This window comes from Toxotes jaculatrix, chromosome 8, assembly GCF_017976425.1.
Source record: "Toxotes jaculatrix isolate fToxJac2 chromosome 8, fToxJac2.pri, whole genome shotgun sequence".
In the NCBI taxonomy this organism is placed as follows: Eukaryota; Metazoa; Chordata; class Actinopteri; family Toxotidae; genus Toxotes; species Toxotes jaculatrix.
The window spans coordinates 24,244,624-24,270,929 of NC_054401.1; the positions used below are offsets into that span (position 1 = coordinate 24,244,624).

Genomic DNA, 26,306 nt, shown 5'->3' on the forward strand with positions numbered 1-26,306 from the left:
TGGTTTATTGGAAATACAGACAATACAGCAGGTGTGTGTGTGTGTATCTGATGTGGGTTTTTATATGACAAAATGTATGTATGACCATATGCACACACACACAATCTTACAGCATAAGCAGGCTGCTCATCCAATCTCTTATTCTTGGCCTATTTCTTTGCTCTTCTATATTCAGCCTCCATTCAGACTGAGGTCAAATACCTCATAATAAATAACAGAGAGCTACAGCAGTGTAACTGGATGTTGATGTATGTTTACTCATATTAAAAGCAGGTCACTGACACTAATACAAGGATGCTACTGTGGCAGACTTATCACGACGGTCATCGGAGTGCAAAGCAAAGCACGACGATTCCCGTTACAGAACATGTAGGTCGAAGTGGTCACGCTGGGTCAGACTGAGGAAAAACTGGTGCAAATACATTTAAAGTAACTGGAGCGATCGCAGTTTGTCATTGAGAGGCCTGGAGCTTTGTTTCCTAAATTAGAGGTCACGGGGTCTATCCGTGGTGGGGTGGCTGCCCACATGATGAAGGAGGCAATATGTTTTCATGAGTCTTGCTTCTGGGGCAAGTCTGTCCTATTTGTCATTTGGCGCTCAGGCTGAGAGAGAAATTCACAGCTCGCTCTTGACAAAGATCCTTCCTAAAACCAAACACTTTTCACTAGGGTTGTAAGGGCCTGACTAGCTGCTGGTGGACTGGGACTTACAAAGACAGGATTTTCTGTATACTAGACCACAATGAACTTCAAGAGCACAACCCGACTCAAGTCAGGAGCTAAATTCAATGGAAAGTCTTTTGCTATTGTATTGTGTTCGACTGAGGTTCGACTGAGGTGTTTCTATCATTTTGTCCACTGCATTTACATCAGTGAACTGAACATTATGACCCTCATGAATAAGGATTTCTTGCAAGACTGCTGCACAACCTGCACTTGCTATCCATAATAATAATATTTCCAAGTTACCCATTGGGTACCCGACCCGGTGCAGGACTCCACCTCACAGAGCCCTGACTTGAACATGCTGTACGTGCAAGGCAGCCTAAAAATGGAAGAGTGGGTGGAAAAAAAAAGCCTAAATCAAGAAATAGAAAGACTCTTAGCTGCTACGAAAATCACTTCCAAGCTGTGATATCTGCTACAAGAGGGATTACCAAGCACTCACTCAGGAAGGTCCCACACTTGTTTTGATAAGCCACAATTACTGTTTACTCTTTTTCTATTTTATTAAGTTCAAGAAATAAAAAGTTAAAGTGTATTAACATTTCAGGAAAGCCTTGTTTACAGTGACTCTCTGCTGCAGGAGTTAGATTCACTTCTTTTCACCTCAAAAATCAACAATACATGTCATTTGCATACGACTGGATCATCGTCTTATGACATGGACGTTTGCAAAAGGAAAAACAAGGTAGGCTGTATTAAAATATTGTTGCTATGGTTACCCACTGTCCTTTTACAGTCTTTTTGAACAGTGATCAAAAACTTGACCAGCTTTTTGTTCAGGGTGTCCTTACACAAGATACTGTATTCAGTTTTAACAGACATCTATTCTCCACTCCAGCACTAACAAGCCCGTGTGTTCACTTTGCTGTTCATGTCACTGCTGGACTGACGTGTAAGGGCTTGTCCCTCCACTGGGAGTCGAGCCATGTGACAGGGGAAAGAGAAGAAGAACGGAGAGAGAAAAAGGGGAGCACAAGGAACCACGCAGGCCATGAGACAGAAAGATGAGAAACGAGGGAGTAAAACAGAAAGTGGTGGGACATCAAAGACGAACGCTGTGCTAGAATAACTCTCTGGGCTGATCTAACTGGCAACCAGCAGCAACCGAACAGCTGGGAGAGGCACAGTGGGACGGCGAAGAACACCGAGGAAAGATACAGAACACAGGGAGAGGAAGGAAGGAGGGAAGCATATTTTTAGGCAGAGAGACTGAGAAACATTTTCAATTCAATTTTCCAATTTCATTATTACTCTTGTCTTGTGCAGCAAATTGTAGTGTTACATAACACAAGGCAAACAGGCTGCTCTGCCCGTTTTGCCTGTGTTATCAAACTGGGACAAAGACTTTCTAATCCTGATAAATATTTATCAGTGAACGTTCACTGTACATTTAATCTGGATAACGACATTTCTGTGATGGAAAGTTAGCAGCGCAGACACTTGCTTTAATATGCGATTCATGTGGATCTTGGGAGAGGAACAGTGGGGAGGAATATCAAGTGAGCGCGGGCGAAAGGAGCAGGGAAGGAAAACGTGTTCCTACTGCAGCACCGACCGCAGCTTCATCACCTTCATCAGACTCTACCTTGCTTCTCTGCTTACTGACTTCATTTGTCAGCCCCTGAAGTCCCACTTAACTCGTGCTGAGAAAATCGGCAGTTTTGATTGCAGCAATATACACAATGCTCATTCAATAATTACTAGCGTTGACTCATAAGGAGATAAAGTAATGGAAAGTCAGCACAGCAGCTGGGACTTTCCCCCGACCACAGCACAAAAACTCTGTGCCACTAATGCGCAACAAAAATGCAGAAAACATGTCAAGTTTGATATTTATTATGATGTGGTCCATGTACTTGGAAACTCCGAGTTGCTAAAACCTCCTACCCAGCTGAACTTCCAATCAGTGTGTTTACATGCACTTAAGTAACAGGACTCCTGCTGGCTTTCTGCAGTAAGTGGAATTCTTACCGTACATGCCAAGAAGCCTAGTTTCCATAATCCAGACAAGGATTTAAGGAAAAACACGATTTTCTCAGAGCAGATTTCTTGGCTATGTATGCTTAACCAGGTTTCTACTTGGCTTCTTACATGCACATGTATGCACACATGATACCGATCCTCATGATACGCTCAGGACATCTTTAATACTTGATATGATAATGAATAAATCTGGACTGATCTCTGCGTTATCTCAACAGGTAAAAACAGAGCGTGGACTGATTCAGAAGCACAGAAAAGCAAAGCTGCATCTGTTTACTCATCAAATGAACCGTGACAGATCCTTACTGCTTATACACACAAAGACCAAAAACACTCATTTGATCATCAACTGATAGCAAATGGACTGAAATGGTTACAGATGATTTCCCTCAATGTAATTGGACAATCTGCGAGCGCAGCACATTCACTTTAAACGGATGCAGTAGGAGATACTGAGCTAAATCAGTCAGCCTGCCTGCCTGCCTGTGTAAAGCTGACACTGAGCTTGTCAGTGTCTCTTCATTGATTGGACACCATTCGCAGGAGCGAAGATGCATGGGCCACTGTATCACTGGGGAAATGGGAGAAGGTGAGAGTGTCATCTGGAGAAAGGTCAACAAGCAGAAGACGGATGCATGTAAGGAAAAAGCGATGCTTCTCACAGTCATCTGAAAAACTGTGTTTTAAAAATCAATTCCGAATTTGCTTGGTTTCACAAAACAGAAACAGCAGTCGAGCACAGTGTGTAACAAATAAGCAACCTGACAAACAGAAGCACAGCTTTAGAGAAAGCAGCTGCTGAGCCAGCAAACAAACAGGTGAGCCACAGTCGGATACTTCCCTCAGGATATTTAAACTGACCCGCTTGCTGCTGCTTGGGCTGCAAACCTAAGCAACCAATCACAGGCCGGAGTGGGCAGCAGAGCGCTGTGTTGCCGAACAACCAGATCAGCCCTGTATCACCTGCTGTAAAACAAAACATTTTACCAAGCTCGGTGCAAACTATCATCAGTCTGTGGAAAAACCCGTGGTCTTCTGCCATCCACCTCATTAAAACACCAGCAGCCATCTTCATTGAACAGTGATACTGGACTCATGTAGTGAGTACTCATGTAGTGAGTACAGGTGAAGTTACAGCATGAAGCTTCAACCTTTCTGTCACATTTCTGTGGCACAGCAGTTTGCAGCAACGGCATCAACCACTGGTACTAGGTGATACAGATAAAATCATATGCCCTAATCATTTAATATAACAAAACTGATGATTGATTGTTGATACATAACTAAAACAACCAGTGGTGTAGTTTGGCTAATCCAGCAAATTAAATACCATACAAATCATCACACTAAAAATCATACACAAATTCCAGATTTCCATAAAGCAGTTAACAAATCTCAAAACATGTAACAGCTATTCATATCCCACATAACAAAAAATATGCTAACATGCTATAGCTGCATTGACAGTCGTGTCAGCGTAGGTCCCTGAACTGGACTGGTTCTCTGCAGCTGACAGATTTTATATTTAACATACTAATGATAAGTGATAAGTGTGATAAGGTTGTGGCCTGCTGTGGAAAGCGGTGGTCTTCTAATACAGCTCTCATTACATGCAGGTGCAGATCAACTCTTTGAGTGATTCTGCAGTTTGCAGTTGATAACTTCTGTGGTATTTCTGTTTCCAGTGATTGAAAATTGCAAGTCAGCTCTGTCTGAGAAAATGGACAACACCGGCCTTCACGCAGTCATCTGCAGTCTCAAGGGCCTGTCACCCAAGAAGGTCCTTGGCCTGATCTGGCACCCTCCGACTACTACCACTGCCCCAAGATGAAGAAGGAGCTCAGTGGTCGCCATTTTGACAGTGATGATGGCGTCATCGTCGCTGTGGACCACTTTCTGGAGGTCCTAGACTCCGATTTCAACAAAGAAGGGATCTGCATGCTTCATGATGACTGTGTAAATGTTGGAGGGGACTATGCTGAAAATGAAATGTGCTAGGTTTTCTAAAATAGACTCCTTTGCCCTGAGGCTACACACCTATCAATCAGCCCTTGCATTTAACAAGCAAGGACAGACACAAACATGGATTTGTTCAGTAGACAAATTAAAACCATCTCCCATAAATCCAGAAATACAAGGACTAAACTGTCTAAACTCAGTGTCGTACTAAATACTTCACTCTTTGTGCAATTCATTCACAGTATGCTTTCATGAACACAGCAGAATGAGACAGCATTAAGTGTATGGGAGTGTGTAAAGAGTATAAAATGTAGTCTAGTCTATGTGTGTGCCTGTGATGTTTGCATAAAGAGAGAATTTGCAAGGAAAGTAGTGCATCTAGTCGGTGTCTCTATAATGCGATTAAACTAAATTAAACTAATGTGTTAAGCAGTATGGAGGCATACTGCCGGAACCAGCGGTTCAAAGCGAGATGGAAATCAAAGCAGAAAAATGCCATTACTCAAAAAGTAAAACTCGTTAAAGTGGCCATTCACTAAGTTTGAAGCTTCATTTTCACATCATGTGAAGTATTGGCAACAAAAAGCTCAAACGCTGTTGGAAAGTCTTCTTGTTAAAGTCTTACTCCAGATGCCAGATGGATCTCTATGGATAAACAGGATGGTACATTATTTCAATGTCTTTATTACAGAGCAAAAGTTTGTAAGAAAGGTTGTTTTTAAATATGTATCTCTTTTCACTCAGCAATTTTGGGTTGTTCTAGACAGGAGAGCTTCCCACAGGTGGCCACTTCTTTTAGAGCTTTGGTGACCAGAGATAGCCTGCATCAAAACTCACACACATCTACACACCAACAAAATGGATTCCAGCATGAATATTAGGGAGGTACCAGTTTTCTTTCCCAGTATCATTTCCAATACCTCCAACTCCAGGTACATGCTCATACCAAATACTGATACCAGCACTTTAAAATTCCTAACCTCACTGTGTGGAGCTAACTGGGATTGTTTCCTTTTTTTAAGGTAACATGAGGTCAAGAATTGGTGTGGTGCTAAAAACTAAGTCGTCCTGCTCCACCTTAACTAAATGAGTGGAACTGACCCCCTTACTAGTCCAACAGATCAGAGCATTGCTGATGAATAAACTGATTGACCCACACAGACGCTCATTGACAAAATGTGTTCCCTAGCCCCGACACATAGTCCCTATGGGTTAGTGTGCAGCCAGATTTAAGTCCCCACCAGGATATAAAAATCTTCAAAGTGTGTGTGTGGCATGTCCACTTCTGCAGTAGGACTGTGATCTGCTGTGGCACTTCTGTGCAGGAAATTAATCCTAGAGCTAGAGTTCTCTGTCCCCAAAAGACCAGTACTGTATGAGCACACTGACAGACAGTGATGATGAAACAGCTGTGCAATAAACCCTCATGTTATTGTCAGACATTTCCTGTCTGACATCTCTTGATCTCCTGATGTCTTTTTTTTTAGTGTTTGTTTTCTGTCTTTTTCTACCTTTGGCCTGGAAACAGGTGCTGTGGGTGGAGGCATGTTTTCAGGCTGTCCGTCCGTCCGTTCCCATTCTCATGAACGCGATATCTCAGGTGCGCCTTGAGATAATTTATTCAAATTTGGCACAAACGTCTGCCTGGACTTCAGATGAACTGACTGGATTTTGAGGGTTAAAGGTCAAGGTTGCTGTGACCTCTCAAAACAAGAATTCATACGTTAATTATGACAAACTTTCACACAAATGCCTAATTGTGGAGTGATGGCAGTTTATATCTAAAAGTTCAAAGGTCAACTTCACTGTGACATTCTAACATTCTGCAAGTACCCTTAATACCTTTGATTAAATACCTTCAAAGTCTTCACTGCATGTATTACAAGCATCTGGACAGACATGGATGTAAACTGCAAGTTGATTGGTTGGCGAAGGCATAAAACCGTGAATTCTAGTTGTCTTTCGGTTCATGTCAACCTAGTTTCATTTGACTCTCTGCTGTAGTGCAGCTTAAAGCGTGCTACCACACACAAAAAAAACAGCAACATAAGCGAACTACGATTTAAAATCACACTGATCAATAAGATCAGAAAAGGCTAAACAAGCCAAATAAATAAGTGAAGTAACTCTACATATGAAAAGATGCACAATAGAAGCCTACAATGAAAACAGAACCAAAATAGAATCTAAAAACCACAGTAAACTAAAGTACTTGGTTTTAGAGACCTTTTGAAAGAAAATCAGCTTCCTCTTGTGGTGTTTGGGAGCATAATCCAGCCATGTCACGCACATTAGCACAGAAAGAACAGTGAAGAGCTGTTAGAGAGCAAATGACTGAACAGGATCAGTCATCGCAGAAGATGGAAGATATGCAGAACATTTGCCTTGAAATTGCAGAGCCTATCCCATCATGGCAACAATGTGATCGGTCTGATCAGATCAAGACGCTAAATGATCTAATTTAACACCCAGTAATTTGATCTTTGTGAAAATCCCACAGTTCAAAGGCTGGAACCAACACACGTGACAATTTTTTCCTCATTTAATTCAATTTAAGTCAGATGTCTGATCAAACAATGAACTAATCATTTTCAGCACTAAAAGCAATGTATGAGTTCATTAAAGTGAATTACAAACACACACTAGATGAGCTCGCTTGCCTTGTTAGGACACATATCATGTAACCGCAGTGGCTCCTGTTTGATTCTGGGAAATATTTTGAATGTCACACTCTTTTCTTCTTTCTCTTTCTCACTCTGTTTCTTGCCTGTATCTTCACTGTCAATCTCTTCACTAAAAAGGTGATTAATCATTAACTGATTTTTTTTTTTTTTCCATTGTTAGACCGAAGCTGTTAGTGCAGCTCCTGGCCAAGAGTCGTGATTGATATGACACAGTGAATTAGCAAATAGCTCTAAGACAAAGCAGATTGTGAAGTGTTGAGGAAGGAGTGGTAAGGCTCACTGACGCTGTAGATTTCACACTGAATTCTCTTTTTTTTTTTTTCTTTCAAATAGGTGAGACCTGTGTGACTTTCATTTCTGACATCTTCCCTCAGGAAACCTTCTCTATACTTGAGCAGAGCGAGATTCACTCTGTACACCACCACTTGTTGGTTGACCTTCAAGTCTATAGCTGGAGGCAACGTGACTGAGTGGAAGGAGCTCAGCTAACAGAGACTATGACTGTCGACTCACACACAATTCAACAAAATGAAATTCAGACCACGTAAGTTTAGAAAGACGGTTTTCAAAGTCCAAAATTTCAGTACAGTAAATTCAGTGAAGTTGTTGACTCCATTCAAATTACTACGGCAATCATTTTCTTGTATGCACGACATGAGTGAGTCACGAAACTTGTGAGATGAGGCACACGGCTGAAACTGATTCTTTGTTTTTTGGTTATACAGTCAGCGGTGGTAAACGTGTTCCAGGACAGCCTGAAGAGGAGCTGTATTTATATTCTGAATTGCTGAGTCTAGCAGACCTTGTAAAGTCCTTGCTCTAGTGCTTTAAACCTACTCATGTTATTTTTTTAGTAGCTCTCTCCTGGTTTAACAGATGTTTGCCTCCCTGAATAACCAAACGAGTCTTCTCAGTTATGGATTTATTTAAAAATAAATAAATAAATAAAAATAAAAAATGCATTTAAGGAGTTTGATCTGTACTAGAGACTAGAAGTCAGGATAAGTCTGCCTCCGCTGGCTTTGATTTTTACCAGTCTCTTTTTCATCTGCCTCTTATGAGTCTGATGATACTAAATAGCTAAGCACAACTTAAAGACTCCTACACACTGCCATAGCAGTGATCTTTCAGTTTGCGTGTCACTGTGTGAGATGGATTTGATAAAAAGTTTGAGGTATGTCTGTTGCTTTCGGTGTTGAGCGTGTGTGTGTGTGTGTGTGTGTGTGTGTGTGTGTGTGTGTGTGTGTGTGTGTGTGTGTGTGTGTGTGTGTGTGTGTGTGTGTGTGTGTGTGTGCGTGTGTGTGTGTGTTAGCCATGGTGGAAGTCAGATCAAAACGCAGCAGTGGAAGAAGAACTGTCAGGCCTCAGAGTGCGATAAAGCGGAGTTCACAGCTCGAGCCCTCAGCCAGACCACAGAGCAAACAGTCCCATGTTCGCAGATGCAAAGAGACAACCTGATAAACACTGATAACCGCATCTATGACTTCCTCTAAGTCCAATCCTACACTTTAACACTTTAAATGGAGACAGTAAAAGGGGAAAAAAAAATAACGCAGTCAGCTCTAACGTATTCTCAGATAAACTGAATGTGACCTTTATGGCTCAGTGCAATAGCACAAAACAGAACCACAAACAAGCCAGTGACAAATCTTACCCTGCTGAATATAAAGACAAGCACCATCTTCATCTGATAAAAGAATCAGTGGCAAACAAACATAAGTGAACCCTCTGGAATTACCAGGCTTTCTGCATGAACTGGTCATAAAATGTGAGCCCATCTTCATCGAAGACATAAGTACAGACAAACACAATGCTACTAATAAACAACTCTAACCTTATTGAGCACACTCATTGAGCATTAAGTGCTGTTGGAGAAAGAAATACCTAAACTTATATATACTATATATACTAAACTTGGGAATTTGTGGGCCTTCTGATGGTGGTGAGCTGTCCTGGCCAAAGGCAGACTGTCATGATGCTCATTCCACCGGTGTCCTGCCACAGACACCATGCTGTGCTGTGTTAATCAGCTCCAGTGATTCCTCTAATCCTTTTGCAGTTACTCCGCAATTTATTTTTACCTCTGCTTTGTGGTTTTCGAGTCAACTTCGCTGGGTGGCCACCTCTATGGAGAGCAGCCCCAGAACTATATCATCTCTATTTATAGATTATTTTTTCTAACTGTGGACTGATGAACATCTAAACTCCTGGAAGTGACTCTGTAACCCTTTCCAGCTTTAAGCAAATCAACAGATGTCTTGTTTGCGAGACATGGTTCTTGTATCAATGTCAAAGTAGCTCTAACCCTAACCTCCAAACTTATTCTGTTGATCAGAGTCAAAAGTTTGTGGTGGAGTCATTAGCCGAGGGGTTCACATACTTTTTTCCAACCTACACTGTGAATGTTTGAATGATGGATTCAGTATAGACAGGAACAACACATCTCTCATGTTTTTTGTTATTAGTTAAAACTGACTGGTTTATAATTTTGTTCAAAATGATTTTTTTCTAAATGATTTCTTGCCACTGTATGACAAAAGTGATGTGGTCAAATTGTTCATTTATACTAGTGCCAGACAATTTTAGCCTCCCCTTTGAATGATAGCTTAAAATGGCTCATCCCTATGCTGGATGTTCCATAATGAAACAGCAGAATTAGTATTACATAAGCTGAATAAAGGGGATCTTCCACATCAACATAGTGGGGAGGATTTCCTGGTGAAAAGCAAATTACTCAGACAGAATTGGGCTTTAAAGCATGAAAATGTTATTAATGATAATTTTCCAAAGTTTGCACGTTGCCAGCTCTTCCATACACACACACACCCAATGGTGCTGTGCCATGAAAGCTGGCACGGTGGCAGTGGCCTGATTATGCTAAGGCAGGTGGTGATGTTAAAAGAAATGGTGAATCTGTCAACTTCCTGAAGGTGAGAGAACATATTTTATCCCAAAACAGCATGTCCATTGCTACTGTACATTGTTTTTTACACTGTATTTCCCAGAGATCACTTGTCATTGGTAAAAGAGCAGCCGTGATCCAACACTAGGTCCACGCTCCAAAGGATCCTTCAAGGAAAACAGCTACAGTAAATAAGTAGAACAGAAATATTTAGTCCTAAACAGGGTGTAGACAAAGATCACTGAGATTAGTTCAAATATAAGTAACTTAATGTAAAAAAGGTTGTGCACTGCACTGTAATGCAACTCAACAGAACACCGCTGCAATAAATACAGTTCAGACCATAATTATTTGACGGTTACACCATTTTTGTTGTTCAGGCTCCGGGCTTCAGCACATTGACAATGATATAAAATAATGGATCTTACATTAAAGTGCCCAGACTCTTTAGCTTTAGTTTGAGAAGATTTACATCAATATAGAACGAACTGTCTGGGAGATACAGTCCGTTTACACATGAAGTCAATCATCATATGTAATATTTTGTGGATTTGGATTTGTAACAACAGTTGAGGCTCCTGCAGGAATTGCTTGCATTATTCTTTAGTTTAGTTTTTTTTTCTTCTATTTGTGCATTGATGTAAATTAACCAATTTCTGAATCCTTGAAAAAGACCAGTTTTTATGAAATTTACATGTTTGTTTTTTTTAACCTTGGGTAAGTTACTACGGAGGCCCCAGGAGGCAAGGGAGAAAAAAGTATGATCTAGATTTTCTTTTCTGTGTTTATGACTTAAGAACAAATGACACACACACACACACACAAAATAGTAAATTAAACTAATAACTGTTACATTTTCTGCAGCACATGCTCCATTACCTTGTAAATTTATATAACTATTCAGCAGTAACCCTATAGGGACATCGGATATATTGACCTACGTTTGTAACCTACAAACCAGTGACTTAATGACTGTATCAACATGTAGTGAATTTAAACAGCATAACTGAAAGGTTGTTAAAGCAAGTTAAGTCTACTTGTGGCCTATATTCAGTAACTCACTTTTAAATTAAATGTAGTTTGTTAAAACCAAGGTTTGTTAAAACCGTGGTCTTTTCAGCTGCTCTACAATCACCCTCAATCAGAAATGTTCACACCTCCAATCTGATATGACAACTATGATAGGAATGTTCCTTTAGTGCAAAGAATCACAACATAAAAAATGATTACTGATATATCTAGCTTCATAAAGATTTTTTTAAATTACAACAACACTAATGTACAGTAAACTTCTCGGTGTGGAGGGACAGTATGTAGATTTTGTTCTGAGCTGAGACAGAAGCTGATGTGTCAATTTTGAATGTAAGGACAGAGATGACTGTCTCTGTCATTACACTGAAAAACTGACGTTCAGACAGGCCTTAGGTAACCCAAGATTCTGACATCTCCTGACTTGTGCAAGATACATCTGCAAATACATGTGCTCTGACATGCTCTTTGATATTAGACTGTATGAAGTAGGAAAAGACATGGCTTCTCAGACAGCTCCTTCAGGCTCAGGAGGACAGGAGGACACAGTTACCACAGTAACTGACCGAGAACTAAAGTGATCTCGGTTTCTGAAAGTGACAACTGAAGAGTTTCTCTCACTTCAGGGTTAATAAACTCAAGAGATTTCATTTACCCTGCTTTCTGGAATACACTCAAGTCTGTCAACAGAGATGACCAGAGGCACAAACTGTCATGACCCCGGTGCCCGAGCACAGTCCACCGCCGAGGGCAACTAAAAGGAGACAGCTGGACTATACGTGCTCTAACGAATCATCAGCAACAATCCAGATGTGGCTATGCAGCGCACTGCTGACTTGGATCCAATTTTTATTTTATAGTGTTAGTGTGCCACCTGATGCATCCTGCCATCATCCTTGTCATTTCAGCCATATTGTGGAGAATCTTAACACTGGGCCAAGACAGTGTGAGCATCATATGGCAGGCCCTCCTCCTTTGAACTCTGACGGTTGTGGAGATGAACAAGCACCAGGCATTTAACAATAGTTTAGTAATGACTCATAGATGTACAGTGCTAATATCTGAATTAGTCAGTATCTTGTAAAACAGAGAGATGGAATAATTAGTGTCTTACTCATCAGATCAGTTTAGCACAAACCAAAGTACTGGACAAATTGAAAGTTTGATCTGACCTGAAACACAGCTGCTGTTTTCAATTGTCCTGTGATACCATGTTACCATGTTATGTCCAACCCAATTCTCAAACATCACACAGAGCATCCTAAAGGATAACTACATCATTCAGTAATTATCATCAGTAGTTGTCATCTGTGTTGCCTGCATACTTTGCTTTTCTCATTATAAAACCGTCTGGTGGTCAACAAAAAACTCTCCAGGTGCCCAATTCTTAATCAAAACAAAAGAAAAAAATTACCTCTAGCCACAAGCATAGCTAATAACCACATTAAGTTTGAGTTGGAATCTGTACACTTTGTTGGCTGAGCAGGCAGAAACACTACACTTCTTTATGTCAGCCTACTAAATGTTCACAACATGCAGCATCAAGCTAGAAATGAGAGACAGCTGTTGTAACATCTGTAGCCTTTTTTTTGTTTTGCTTTTTGCAAATCACAGCTTTCTCTTTTGGTAGGTATATTAGTCAGTAACAATGAAGTTTTAAAGTTGATATGATGACTAGGATTGGAAACAAAAAAAAACAGATTTTCCAATACTGACTGATTTCAATTGAAATGATCCAATATCAGTAAAATTCCAAGATCAATATTTGTATTTGCTCCTTTTCTTGGTAAACGGTCACATCTGCACTAAATATTATGTGCAGGGTCAATGAATGTCACAGTGATAATACGTGCTGCAGGCCCTACACCATTTAAGAACAACAGAAGGTCCATGGTTTAGTTTTAATTATCTTCAGTTAATTTCTATTAGTGTTTGTCATGCATGTCTAATATTTGGTCCCCAAGATTATGGAATATTACATTAAACCTTTTGTTGACAAAACAGTTGAAATTTATTTTTTAAGAGGATTAAGTAAGTGGACACGGAACTAGATTCAGATTCAATATATTTGCATGCTATCAATGAAATACTGTATGGGAAAGCATTTATTTTTAATTTATGCATAATAATGACACCACTTATGGTGCAGGCTTTTTTTTATTATTCTTGCTCAACTGTTCTGTAAATGCAAAAAACAAATATCATAAAAAGTATCATGTTTTAGTCGTTTTGCATTTGCCTAGGTAAGTAAATCCTTGCGCCACAGTTTAGTCATCGGGATATGTTTGTACAACTTAGCCTATAACGTGTTGTTCACATGCTGAATGTGCAAGATATTTAAGTTCTCAGAATAAATTCTGTGAAGCGTTTTACATAACATTGGTATTTATCTGATGTAACAGAATCACCAAGAATCAAATCAAATCGGGAGATTAGTGCCACAATCCAGCTCTAATGATACCAATGTCAATGGTTTTGTTTGGATCACCTCTATTTGAATCATATAATGACTTAATATCTGCACTGACACAAAGTATGTTGTTCCTCATAAAAGAACTGACCACCAAGTGACACTAATTGCACTTTAATGTTCTGTGCACCATTTTTCATGGAGCTGGAGCTTTGAACAAAAGAAACATAAGTACTGATGAAGCTGTTTTTTTTTTTCTTTCTGCTACTTTTCAGTGCATGATTAACGCAGCCCAAACTCAAAGCATAACTAACCATCTACGGGCCAGCTGCCTAATGCCAGTCCCGACCCACTAAGAGCACGATCTCACATCTCTGAAGGAAAAGGACTACTAACTAGCCACATCAAAAGGACACATCAGAGAGAGTGTGTGAGGGAGAGAGAGGGATAAAAAGAGACCAAACAGGATAGCAGAGGGGTGAAATGACTGTCAGCTCCCCTGCCAGCTTCTTTTAAAGATAAAATACAGAGTGACAGCAACCTTGCAGTGAGGTTTTGGGGTTGAACTGTAGCGAAAAAGTGATCAGAAAAGGCCACCGCCTTTTTCCTCTGAAAGCCTGAGCGCTTTCGGGTTTCTTTAGTTTTCTTTAGTGCGACTCCACAAATTCAAAATGCCTGTATGACAGAGAAACAGCAGTTTCAGTCTCAAGCCAGTTAAACATTTACAACACCTGGGCAAAGATGAGCCTCTTCCTGTTCACCAATGCAAATACGCACAGGAACACACACACACACATATACGCACACCAGATTTTCCCCTTCAACATATGAAGCGAGGAAGAATAAAATAAAATGTAAAGCCTACTTGAAAACTGATTTGATATTTAAAAAAAAAAAGATCAATAGAATAGAATTTGTGCGCCTTTTGGAATCCAACTTAAAATAAATAAATGATTTATTACATTCGTCAGGTGTGAAATTTATATCAAATATTAGCTGACCTTAAACATACTGCATCATCTGATCACCTCCTGTGGGAGAAACACTGACACACAGAAGATTTCACACGTCTGCACATAATGCTGCCAGTGTGATAGCAAAGGGAGATTGATAGAACAATAAAGCGGTGCATGAATAAATTTTATTCTGTGTCATGCCACGTTAGTCTTTTAGACAAGCGACATGCAGAAACTGAAGGATTCTCGCCCAGCCAAAGCTTTCAAGCCTCCTCTTTTATTCAGCAGACACTGGCAGTTTTTAATCCACAATGCCGGTCTCAGAATAATCATTAAATGCTCTCTGTGATGCAATGCAGGCTTGGCCCAAGCAACAGCCCCCTTGGTGTACAAATAAAAAAGCTTGGACAATTTCTGGCAAAAAAAAAAAAAAAAAAAAAAAAAAAAAAAAAGGGGGGAAAAAAAGCCACGCTGGTACAGATTTTGAAATGAATCACAAACAATGTGATGGTCATTTCAAAATCAACATCAGCTCTGGCAGGGCAGAGAACTGGCCTGTTAAATCTGAGGTGCTTCCTTTTCTCTGGCATAATCTTTGACCACCATATGTATTTGTAAGGAAAAAGTACAAAGGCGTCCTTTTACCCTATCTTGCCGCAAACTCCGCTAACCTCACTGTCCAACTGTCAGCTGCTGCTTGGCTGCGCTGATGTCTGAGAACGGTGTGAGGAAAACCCTTTTCACATTTGAAGTGAACCTTGCAGCATGTAGCACAACCACACAAGGCTGCATTCACGTACTCCAGGTGAGTCTGATGGATTTCATTCTGAAGACAAACAGTTCTATAAACTTTCGAAAGATGCGATTCAAATGTCATAACAAAGAGTCTGCAGGAATAATGTACAGGATGAGGTACAATATGATGAGCCACGATATGCTCCCACTGAAACACAGGTGTATGGCACACACACTCTATTAAACCCTGTAATCAGTTCTATTGCAGAACAGACGTCCTGATCTGTGGGTAAACAAAGGAGAAATCTGTGTCAGAGGGACTTCAGCCAGTTAACTTGTGGCTGCTCCTTTGCGGGTCCAACCCGCGTCAGATGAAGCTGTCACTATTGTCCTCATTTACTCTGCTGTGACATCCCAACCCCCCTCACTCTCCTCCTCACCCTCCTCCTCCTCCTCCTCCTCCCCCTCTGGCTGTTAAATGTTGCACTTTATAATGAACTACCACAGATAGGCTACACAGGCGTCACGTGGTACAGGAAAGGTGAGCTCAAAACTAAATGGTGTGTTTATTAGCAGCACAATGGTCATGGATAAACGCATTTTGTCAATGACTTTGACCAAGTGACACAGAGGAGCTATGTCCAAGATGACTGACTGGTTGCTCAGGTGTAACTATTAAATCTCTGTAGGTAAATATAAGTTATGGAGCCACTGGTCCAATTTAAACCCACAATGTGACACATGCAGAGTCTTGGTGGACAAACCAAACAGCACGGGCATCGTTTCTATGAGTTTAGGCGAGTGATGAGTTGTACTACAAACCGTCGACTTGACATGTTTTTAAAGAAACTTCCTCACAATGCAGCAGCAAAACAGCTCAAAGCAAACCGGTGTGTGTGTGTGTGTGTGTGGAGAAACAAACTCACCAGGGATCAAACTCATGAATGATGCTCTCGAAACGAATGACAGCGAAGAGTCTGGAGCTGAAACCGGCAAGCCAGGCCAGGAATAGGATGGTGAAAGACAGCAGGGACTGCCACCCGGCCGGCTGCGACAGGCCGCCGGACAGACCTCCTCCTCCTGCTGCCCCGGCGTTGCTGCCTCTTTCCGCGACCGCCGTGCTGCTGCGCCCGTTCCCAGAGTACGACGAGTTCAGTAAGGATTTGTGTTTGTTGTCAGACACCGGGTGATGCTCCGCCATATTTTACGTCAGTCCCGTCGTGGCAGGCAAGCGAAGCAAGCTATCTGGTATCACACAGGAAAGACCCCCCCACCCCCCCCCCCGGTCTTCCTTTTCTCTGCCACGCTCCACTTCCGAAACCACTTGCGCTACCTTCCTTATGCGCCCCGCACCCCTGCTGTGATTCCAGACTTACTTCCCACCGACTGCAAAAAAAAAAACAGCGAAATAATTCCACAGAGTCACGCAGCCGCACGTTTTCGCAGCGTACTGGAAGTGACACATGCGTTTCTAGCAGTTCCTCCTTCCTTCCTTGGAGCTGGATGAAGAGGCGGGAGCAGCGCGTAGAGCAGGAAGAGCTGTCAGCCTTTCACAGCGAGACAGGTACGACCGAGAGGGACACAGCGCCGGGAGAAGCCCAATCCCACGATAGACCGCTCTTGACAGACAGGCGAAGCGACCAATGACAAAGGAGCAGCCTGACCGCTGAAGATTCTCTGCCGCGAGAGAGTATCAGGAGGCTGAACTCCACCGTCCACCGTGCTGACATGCCGACTTTTCCATATTTATAGTGACGACTCCACCGTTAGCACGTCAAGTCTGCGAGGCTTGCAGGAGCACGAGAGGCTGAGATGGGACATAAAGACCTCGTGTTTCCATGGAGATGAACGGAAATTTCTGATCCTGTAAATCATTGCAAAGTATTTCTCTCTCTCTCTTTCTCTCTCTCTCTCTCTCTCTCTCTCTCTCTCACACACACACACACACACACACACATACATCCTTGTCTTACTATCTTTGCGAGGACACCTGTTGGCATAATGCAACATCAGCCTAGCCCTAGCCCTACAACCAAGCCTTAACCCTCAAAGAGCACTTTAAAGCTGTGTGGACTGGCTAAAATGTCCTCACAAGGATGGTGTAATAGCTAAATTTGTCCACACAACCATAAAAAGATATGTACACACACACACACACACACACACACACGGCAAGGAACTGCCTGAACAAGTAAGAAACCAGATTTAGAGACTTCATACAGATGAGAGGATGTACAAAAGCATCAATCTGTCCAACATAAGACATAACACACAGCTTCAGCAGTGGTACAGGAAGAGCCATACGACAATAAACGATGTTACGCACAATTCGCTGTTGACACAACCTTGCACTGAAAAACAGATGAATAAGTGTTTCTGACTTGGCACAAGGACTATCTGTGGAAAATTAGTATTTCAGGGGACTGATCAGACAGTGTGAGCAACATTGCACGAAAGCAGCCTCTATGGACAACACCCAAGAGGGAAATCATCACTCACAAAACTGCCAGATTAAATTTTGCCAAAGAAAATGAAATGAGGCCTGATGGATATTGGCAGATGAAACCAAAATATATTAGTCTGGATCAGATGGGGTCCAACATGTTTGGCCAGGACCGCCACAGTGACTGAATAGCGCAGACCGTGGAACACAGAGGTGGGAGTTTACTGATGCAGGGCTGCATGAGAGTAAAACGGTGTGGGAGAAATGACGTTAATAGATGGCACTGTGAATGCGAGCTTGTGTAACCGAATACTGAGAGAAAAGAGCACTCCCAGTCTCATGGAGCTTGGCAGGAGAGGAATTTTCCAACATGACAATGACCCCTAACACTCCCCAAGGAGTTTTTTTTAAGAATAAAAAAGACACTACTATGACATGGTAAAGTAAAATAAAGGTTGACATGCAAAATATATAAATAAATAAATAAATAAAAGAATAGAATCACTCTAATGAAGGATATAGTGACGATTGTTGCAGTTGATTCCTTTCCCTGCAGTTTAATTGGTCAAACATTTTTTTCAAATGAATTGGGCTTCATTGTTCTTGGGCTTAGGCTAAAAGGCAAACCAGGTGTCCTCAGTTTTGTAATAATGCAACTTGATGATGTCTTTGATTAGTTCGCTGTGTCACACTAGGGGCAGTTGGAGTTCAGAGTGAAGTGACAGGGAGGTCAAAAAGAAATGCCTGGAGACTGTAATGAAGTTCATTCCTGGGCTCAACTTAGTTAGCCCTTTGGAGAAGGAGCAGCCAAGAGTGAATGAAGACTTAACCCGGACAGGAATGTGACTGTAATGTGCAAATCTAGCCATTAATCCAAGGTTTCACTGAGCATGAACTCAGAGAGACCTGTGTTTATATCACTTCTTTATCTATTACAATTTCAACTATTCAGGACACACTCATTCAAAATCTCTCATGACCATGGCAAGAAGAGAGAGCAAACAATGTTTTTCACACGGACACATCAGTTACAGGGTCAGTAAATATGAAGAAAACTAATATCATGATTTTTTTCAAAACTGCTCCAGATATCAAGACAGCAAATACCAGTTCATCAGCAAGGCTCACAGACACAGAGAGAACTGAAAAGACCTCAAACAACAGCTGTGGTCCTTTAATATTTGTTTTGCATCTCATTTTGTGTGTTTCTCTTGTCATTTCCTGTCTCTGTGTGGTCGTTTCACACCTCTTTGTGGTTGTTTTGTGTCTGTTTTTGGTCATTTTCTGTCTCTGTTGCTATTTGTTGTCTCTCTGAAGTTGTTTCAAGCCTCTTTCTGGTCATTTTCTGTCTTTAACTAGCTGTCATCTGTTTTCTGGGGCCCACCCATGACTAGCAAGCAATGGATAAAACACCAACATAGCAACGGAATGTGTAAACAGTAAAAAATAAAATAAATAAGCATGGTGTGGACCACCATTGCACTAATTCTGCATTACATGTTTTAACAATGGCAGCTATTAGAATGATTAATGAAGTGGTGCAGAGCTAATGAGACAAATTCATTCATTTGTCTCATCTGCACCGTGCACTCAGAGGCTGCAGAATCAGCAACTGTCTTACCATCGAAACACAGGAAACAGTTTGTGGTGAGCTGCTTTCCTGTTGTTAGCGCAGCGGCAAACCATAAATTTGTAAACTCAAGTGAAGGTGTGATAAAGCTTTCATGGTTTCAGTTCAGGGATCCTGTAGAGATGCAGCAGTTTGTGTCAGATTTTAGCTTTCATACAGTGTGCTCTTCATACTGTATGTTCACTACAGATGTTCAAAAATGGTTAAAATACAAGTAAATACACATATTATGTTTGAGTGTACAAAAAAAGGTGTAAAAAATACAAGAAATAAATGTCCTTCTAACCTGTTACTCACTTCCACCCCATACTTCCTTAAACTTTGGAAAATGCTGTTTCCATTTTGTAAATGGCAAATATGGATCATGCTTGGTTTAGGAAATATCTAATTCTATGAGGGCAAAGAATGTGTGGTTTGTGTGTGTTGGCTCTATGGTGGTGACACCCACAGGAAAAAACACACCTTACTTCCCAGATCTGATTGTGTGATTCATTCTCCCACTCTGTTTGCTGTTAAGCTCTCTAGTCCTCACTATCAGAAGAAAAGCAAACCACCCAGTGAGGTTCCTTTAACCCAGTCAAATCATAAAATCTACTACTGTGTTTGCCGATCGGTATTAATTGATAGAAGGCATAGATAACGGTGACTGAGGACGGTGTTTTCTGAATGAGCCTTCCTGCATGACGTTGCCATGTGGCAACTAATGGGCATATTCCAAATCTGCTTTGTGTTTTTAAAATAACTGAGCTACGATATTCTTGGAAACTTCTATGTGCAGAATAAACCAGCTTCCTATTTTGTAGAAAAAATCATTTTTGAGAATGTCTTCAAGGAAAATAGTATCTAGGGAAACTGCCTTTGAATCTGAACAATTCAAATGTGTTAAGGAAGATGATTTTTTTTTTTAAAAATATAATTTCATGCCATTTCAACCTGCAGCATCCTGCCAGAAAGTACAATGAAAGTGTGAAAAAGAGGCAAATTGAGGCTGTAAATGTATGCATTGAGAGAAGAAAAAAAATCAGACTTGTTGTTTGAATGTATAAGAACCATCGTTAACACTAACTGGCTTCTGGAGGAAGCTGAGGGCGGGGGAAGATCCAAAGGCTATTTCAACTCTTACAGGCCTAACACTAAGACATTTAAGCCCCCTGATCTGTTTATCTGCTGGATTTGCGCACACACGATGCCTGAGCTTTATTGTTCTCGTCAGTGAACATTTGTTGTCCCACCCACACTCAGCAGCTGGACAAAATGCAAATGCATACTGTGCAATAAATAGACACTGAAAAGGGAGAATTCATGGGTGGGCAGCTTTGCTTAAATCCCCTCTGTTTGGAGAGAATCGTTTACTCTCAGTAGCTTGGCGACATCATTCAACAGATAATGCAAAGAGAATGATATTAACGAATGATTAATTCCCATAGAACCATATGGGGTTAATTAACCTGCTGATCTGAACCCGATTCTATAATCTAACCCATTATTCTTTGTCTCTGTGGTGCAAAGTCAGCTGCCCCAGCTATACTGCTTCATTAGATGCAGTGCGCTGGGTGAGGATGGAGCATATGTGCTCTTAAAGAAAATGAACAGACACTGACTGGAAATGATGCCACAACCACATTTGACGTGTGCGGAAAGTTGACTGACGTTGTGAGTGTGAGAAATGAATGCACAGCAGAGGAACATGATGTGACCTGAAGTAACACACGTGGCCATAGTTAAACAAATATACAAGTGTGAAATCATTGGCACTGTGAAATCATGTATACTTGTGATTAAATACTGATTGATTTGTGTGCTTTGTCATAACTCTATAACGTCCATTAGGTATGGACCCCGGGGTTGTGTGTTTGTGTGTCCTGAGATGGCACAGTATATAGGTGAGCTAGAAGTTGAATTGGCACATGCTGTGTAGCACACTGAAGATTGTGAACCCGCCAAAAACTAAATGGGATGAAAGGGAAGCCCACTGAGAGAGAAGAGAGATGTTGGACTGATCTCTGGGGACAGCATCTGTTACATAATTGACGGGGAGACAGTATCTAGCAGGACACCATGACCTGGCTCTGGTTAAGAAGGGGAGTTGTGTGGGAAAACAGGATAACTGTGGGAGTAAAATATACATCTTCAAGGACAGACTATTGTGCAAGGGATGTATCGGATCACATGTTTCGTCTGACTGTCCCACCAAAAAGATCTGTCCAGGACTCTGACTGCTGTCACCCAGAGAAGGCTACAAAATATCAAAGCCTATCATTGTCAGTCAGCTGATCTGTCCGTTTGCTGGCACTGTCTGTTGGTGCAAATAAACCTGCGTGGATTAAACACCCCCTGCTTTACCTGAAATTGGTGTAAGCCGTTGCTATGTGTGAGGGTTGTGGTACCTCACACCTACTTGGAGTAGTTTACGAATTATTAAGTGAAACGAAAACCTGCTGGACGAGAGGAAAATCCACCAGAACATGTAGTTGTTAAGTTAGGAAAACCATACGATATTGGCCAGCATGTCAGCATTCATCCTGATGTTTGAAATTTTGAAAATTAGTCTGAAGATATACTTACCTGTTAGGCCACTGTCTCGCTGTCTGCTTTTATGGCTGCTGCAGTTTCTGCCCCTTTATCTCGTTCCTCTCGTTGTTCTTTTCATTGCTCACGTCATGTTCATCACCTCAGAAGGAAGATGAGTCACGTAAATTAAGGCTATTAAATACGCTGCATTACCAAACAATAGCCATTCAACTCCACCATATTAACAGACACATACCCACAATTTTATGGGCATCATGTTACTCACAGCAGCTGATGAATAAAGAAACAGTCTTCAGCTATTGTTAGACTGATTTCACACCCAGTCTGCCCAGTCAGACAGACAGGGAGGACATAGTGATAATTCAGAATTCATAATGATAGACAGACCATCACTGTAAACTTGTCCAATACACATTAAACACACACTTCCTACTGTAGTGTATTTGGAGTTGCATACAGATAAAGACCTGACAAACAGAGCTTGGTTGGCATGAGACACAGGAATCATAGCTGATGCTGAACACACTGAACAGACTTCACTCTGCTTCATTGTTTTCCCTTTGCACCTCTACAGCCATTCACCTCTTTGTCTTTTCGTCCCCCACAAACCAAAACCAACCTGTTACACTACACTGAGCTGAATAGTTTTATGCTTTATGCTGTTTCCTCAGTGTGTGTCAATAATGATATGTACGCCAAACCTGATCAGGGTTTTTCAAACAAGTAATAACATCGAGCTCGTGAACTCAGTATTTACCAAACCCAGTTTTATCAGATTGGATCAGATTGTTTATCACACAGGTCTGAGCTGACAGCATTTTTGCGCTCACGTCAAGGTATGAAAGACAAAACATGGGGGTGCTAGATTTTCCAACGACCAATAACATGTTGGTTCACAGTTTAACAACACCACTGTCCCATTTGCCACACCTGAAAATTCTAGCAGAGACGTGAAACTCTAGTAGATGAAGCTGCAGACTGGCCACCAGATAATAAGAGATTGCTTCCTTGGGGTGGGATGCACAGCTATCCCCTAAATCTGTTGATTTTAGCTGTGGAGTCTGTGGGAGGCTCCTTAGGAGCACTGGGTAAAAGAGGCTGGAAGATGAGGCACACAACACACACCTCTCTTTCTAAAAGAGATTTTAAGCTTGTGAGCGTGCCAGGTTGAACCTATAACGTTGACTGGATCTTCAGTGGTGTTGTCTTTGCTCTAGGTTTTCCAAAGCTTGATATTTGTGTTTTTACCTCCTCGTTTTGCTATAGAGAGTCTGTCCGATTCCAACAGTGTGCTGTTGACATTAGTACAGAGTTCACTTTAGATTATTATTACTCATTATTACTCAAGCAAGGCACTATAGATAGTAACCAAAATGGAGCCCTCCTCTTTGTTTAGGATAACTTTCCCAGAACCTACAGTCTTGTGTTGTTCCATGAACTGCGACACTTTAGGAACCATGTGTTTACCAAAAACAAACACTCCTTCAACTGTCATTTACAGAACAGGCTGCTGGAAAGTGTTTGGTTTCAAGAATCGGTCAATTGCACTTCCATGACTAAGGCTATAGGAACAAATATAATATATATAAAACTTTGATAAAGTTGCAGGCAATAAAAGTAAAGTGAGGATGTTTTAAAATAATGCCACAAATAGTTACATTTAGTTAGATAGATACAGACAGTTATAGATAGAGTTGAGGTCTGCATTGTATCACTGTCCTGTTTTAGAAACCAGCCTCTTTTCAGTTTCTCTTTCTCGATTGCAGGACATTTGCATCCAGTTTATTTCATGGAATCTGTTCTTCTTTCTGTCTAGGAAACACAGACAGAGCAGAGACCCAAAGCATAAGACACTAATGCCCTCATGCTTAATGGTTAGCAATATGGAGAACAAAATAAAATGAATGAATTCATTTATTCATTTCTGTGTCAGTATGTTAATTGAGCGGATGGTCCTGACATCGGTCTGTAGCAGGGTTGGTCCACTGGGGGCAAACCAGACTTCTGTTGCGTTGAGGATCAAATGTGGAGTTAGTCCACAGACAATAATCCAAACAGAGCCTCGCTGCTGCAGGGTTAGGGGATCTGTGTCTCACATTTCAACACATGTAAGGCATCATGATGTGAATTTATCATTCAAATGGAACAATCACCTTAAAATATTAAGTACATTATATTTTAGACATGACACTTGTTATTCATATTGTTGTCCTCTTTTCAGGTGGCCAGACAAATCCCTTCAGTTCAGAGAGTTCCTCCAAAACTCAGATGGGGAAGAATCACTTAAAACTCAAAATCACCAACTGGTCCTCACCCTCTGTCCTAAATGTCCAAGACTGTGAAAGATCTACAAACCCAGATCGATCATGCTGCCATTTTTATTCAGCCTCTTCAGAGGAATCTAGATCTGGTGCCTTTAAATTTCCCTGCTTTAAAGCTGCTGTTCTCCTCAGTAAAAAATGCAGACTATGAATGACCGTTTCATCAGTTCATTTACTGTGGAACTTTAAAATCATCTCTTCTACAGAAACGCAGCAGTGTTGCTCTTTGGACCACCTCAGAAATGTGTCACATGTGGAGAGGAATGCCCGTTTTCAAGATATCAAGGCTCACAGCAATGAATGCATGAGGAGTCACTCTACAGGGCTGAAGTATCATGTATGTGCAGTCACACATGTACATCAGACAGGTACAGACATTACAATAAAGGCGAATGAATGAACACAAGTAGTTTGTGTTTTGAAAGATTTTTCCTACTTGTGCCAAGCAAATGAAGCCACATTTGTTCAAACATCATTCTGAGGAAAAGTTTCGGTGCAGGCAGAGGTCAGGCTCATCTAATAGGCTGTGAATCTGTAGCTAAGCAAGTTTTCATTTCCAGCAGCCATTGTGGACAAGCTGTCCAAGTCTTTAATGGGCTGGCTTTGTAATGTTTCTTTGCAAAATGCATCCCAAATAAAGAAACTGTCAGAGGAGTGAGTGATGAATGAAAGGATGTTTTGCTGCCTTTTCATCTTCACGAGTTAATGATAGCTTGGTAGAATAATTGATTTAATTCTGATTCTCAGTCTGTCTCTGTTGACATTTGAGCTAAACTCTTCAAAACAAGAAATCTTTACAACAACAGGACAGTTATTTCTCTGTTAGACTCTGTTACATCAGAGCGAGAATTATGAATATTGTTTTACCTTCGAAATGGTTTCAGATATTTCAACAGAGCTAAACTGTTTTAATACAGGAAGTGTTTGTTCATGAGTGTGTTGTGCAATGGATGAAGTTTTTATTTATAGGAATACTGCTGTATGGCAGAGCAGTTTCTGCCGTTACCATTTCAACAGACTCACAGTTTGCATGTAGACATTCAACACATTGGACAGATTGACATCGGGCTCTGGTAGACTCAGTCAGCCAGTGGTTGTGGTTAAAGGGTCTGGTAAACCGAAATCAGTTATTAAGTCATTGTGATCATTAGCTAACGACCTGAAAGCCATTCTTCAATTAGTTTACCCGAGAACTTAATGGAACTTAGTTTTAAAATAGCTTGTCGGATCAACTGTCATAGTAACAGCTATAGTTACAGAGGGACTTCCTTACAATGAATATGCAGATGAGAGAGCTGCAGTGTCAGACCACAAAGTACTGCTCCTTGTTTAATCCCGACATTGTGGCAATAACAACACTGAAACCTCCATTTAGTTCCTGGATATGAGGCTGCCTGGTTTAATTACTCTACAGGTGAAGCTTCTGAAAGTGAGGCAGAAAGCTATAGTGTAAAGCATAGAGACAGACTTTGCTCAGGTTTATAAGGCCTGCTCTGTCAAGTTCAGAAATGTGTACTATACAAGAGGAAGGGAGAGGATGATGATGATGACACAAAGCAATTGTGTCATTTAAAAATGCATTCATTTCATGGGTTGATTTCGTTTTACTTTCTAATTTAAATGTGTTCAGCACCCATGAACATCAGTGTTCATGATAAAAGTAAACAGAAACAGTGGACAGTTAAGTAAACATACAGATTTTGGTTCCTCCTGCAGGTTCCAGAGCTTCTTTAGATGCTGTCTGCCCATAACCTCTGAGTACAAGTCACTCGTTAATCTGCTATGATTTTTAAAAGTCTTCATTTGTGATGCTTTTGGGAAACACATCTTACGCTTCACAAGGATCATAAACTGGATTTTACGCCCATCTAAGCCTTACGATAGTTTTGGGAAACGAAGCCCAGAAGTGTGGGACATTCATTTTTATCTTCTATATTCAATATTCAGTCTCTGAATAACCAATTCAGGTTAACAGCAACTTTAATTCCAGTTTCCT

At 41.0% G+C, this 26,306-nt stretch overlaps 1 protein-coding gene across 1 annotated transcript in view; it reads right to left on the minus strand.

Moving 5' to 3' along the window:
• Positions 1 to 16,944, minus strand: part of LOC121185962 (dolichyl-diphosphooligosaccharide--protein glycosyltransferase subunit STT3B-like) — a 58,402-nt gene extending 41,458 nt beyond the window's left edge. Inside the window, exon 1 of the mRNA XM_041044514.1 lies at positions 16,311 to 16,944. Within this exon, the coding sequence (XP_040900448.1) occupies positions 16,311 to 16,585 (275 nt within the window). The 5' untranslated portion in view covers positions 16,586 to 16,944. The remainder of the gene's footprint in view (positions 1 to 16,310) is intronic.
• Between the last annotated feature and the right edge of the window lie 9,362 nt (positions 16,945 to 26,306).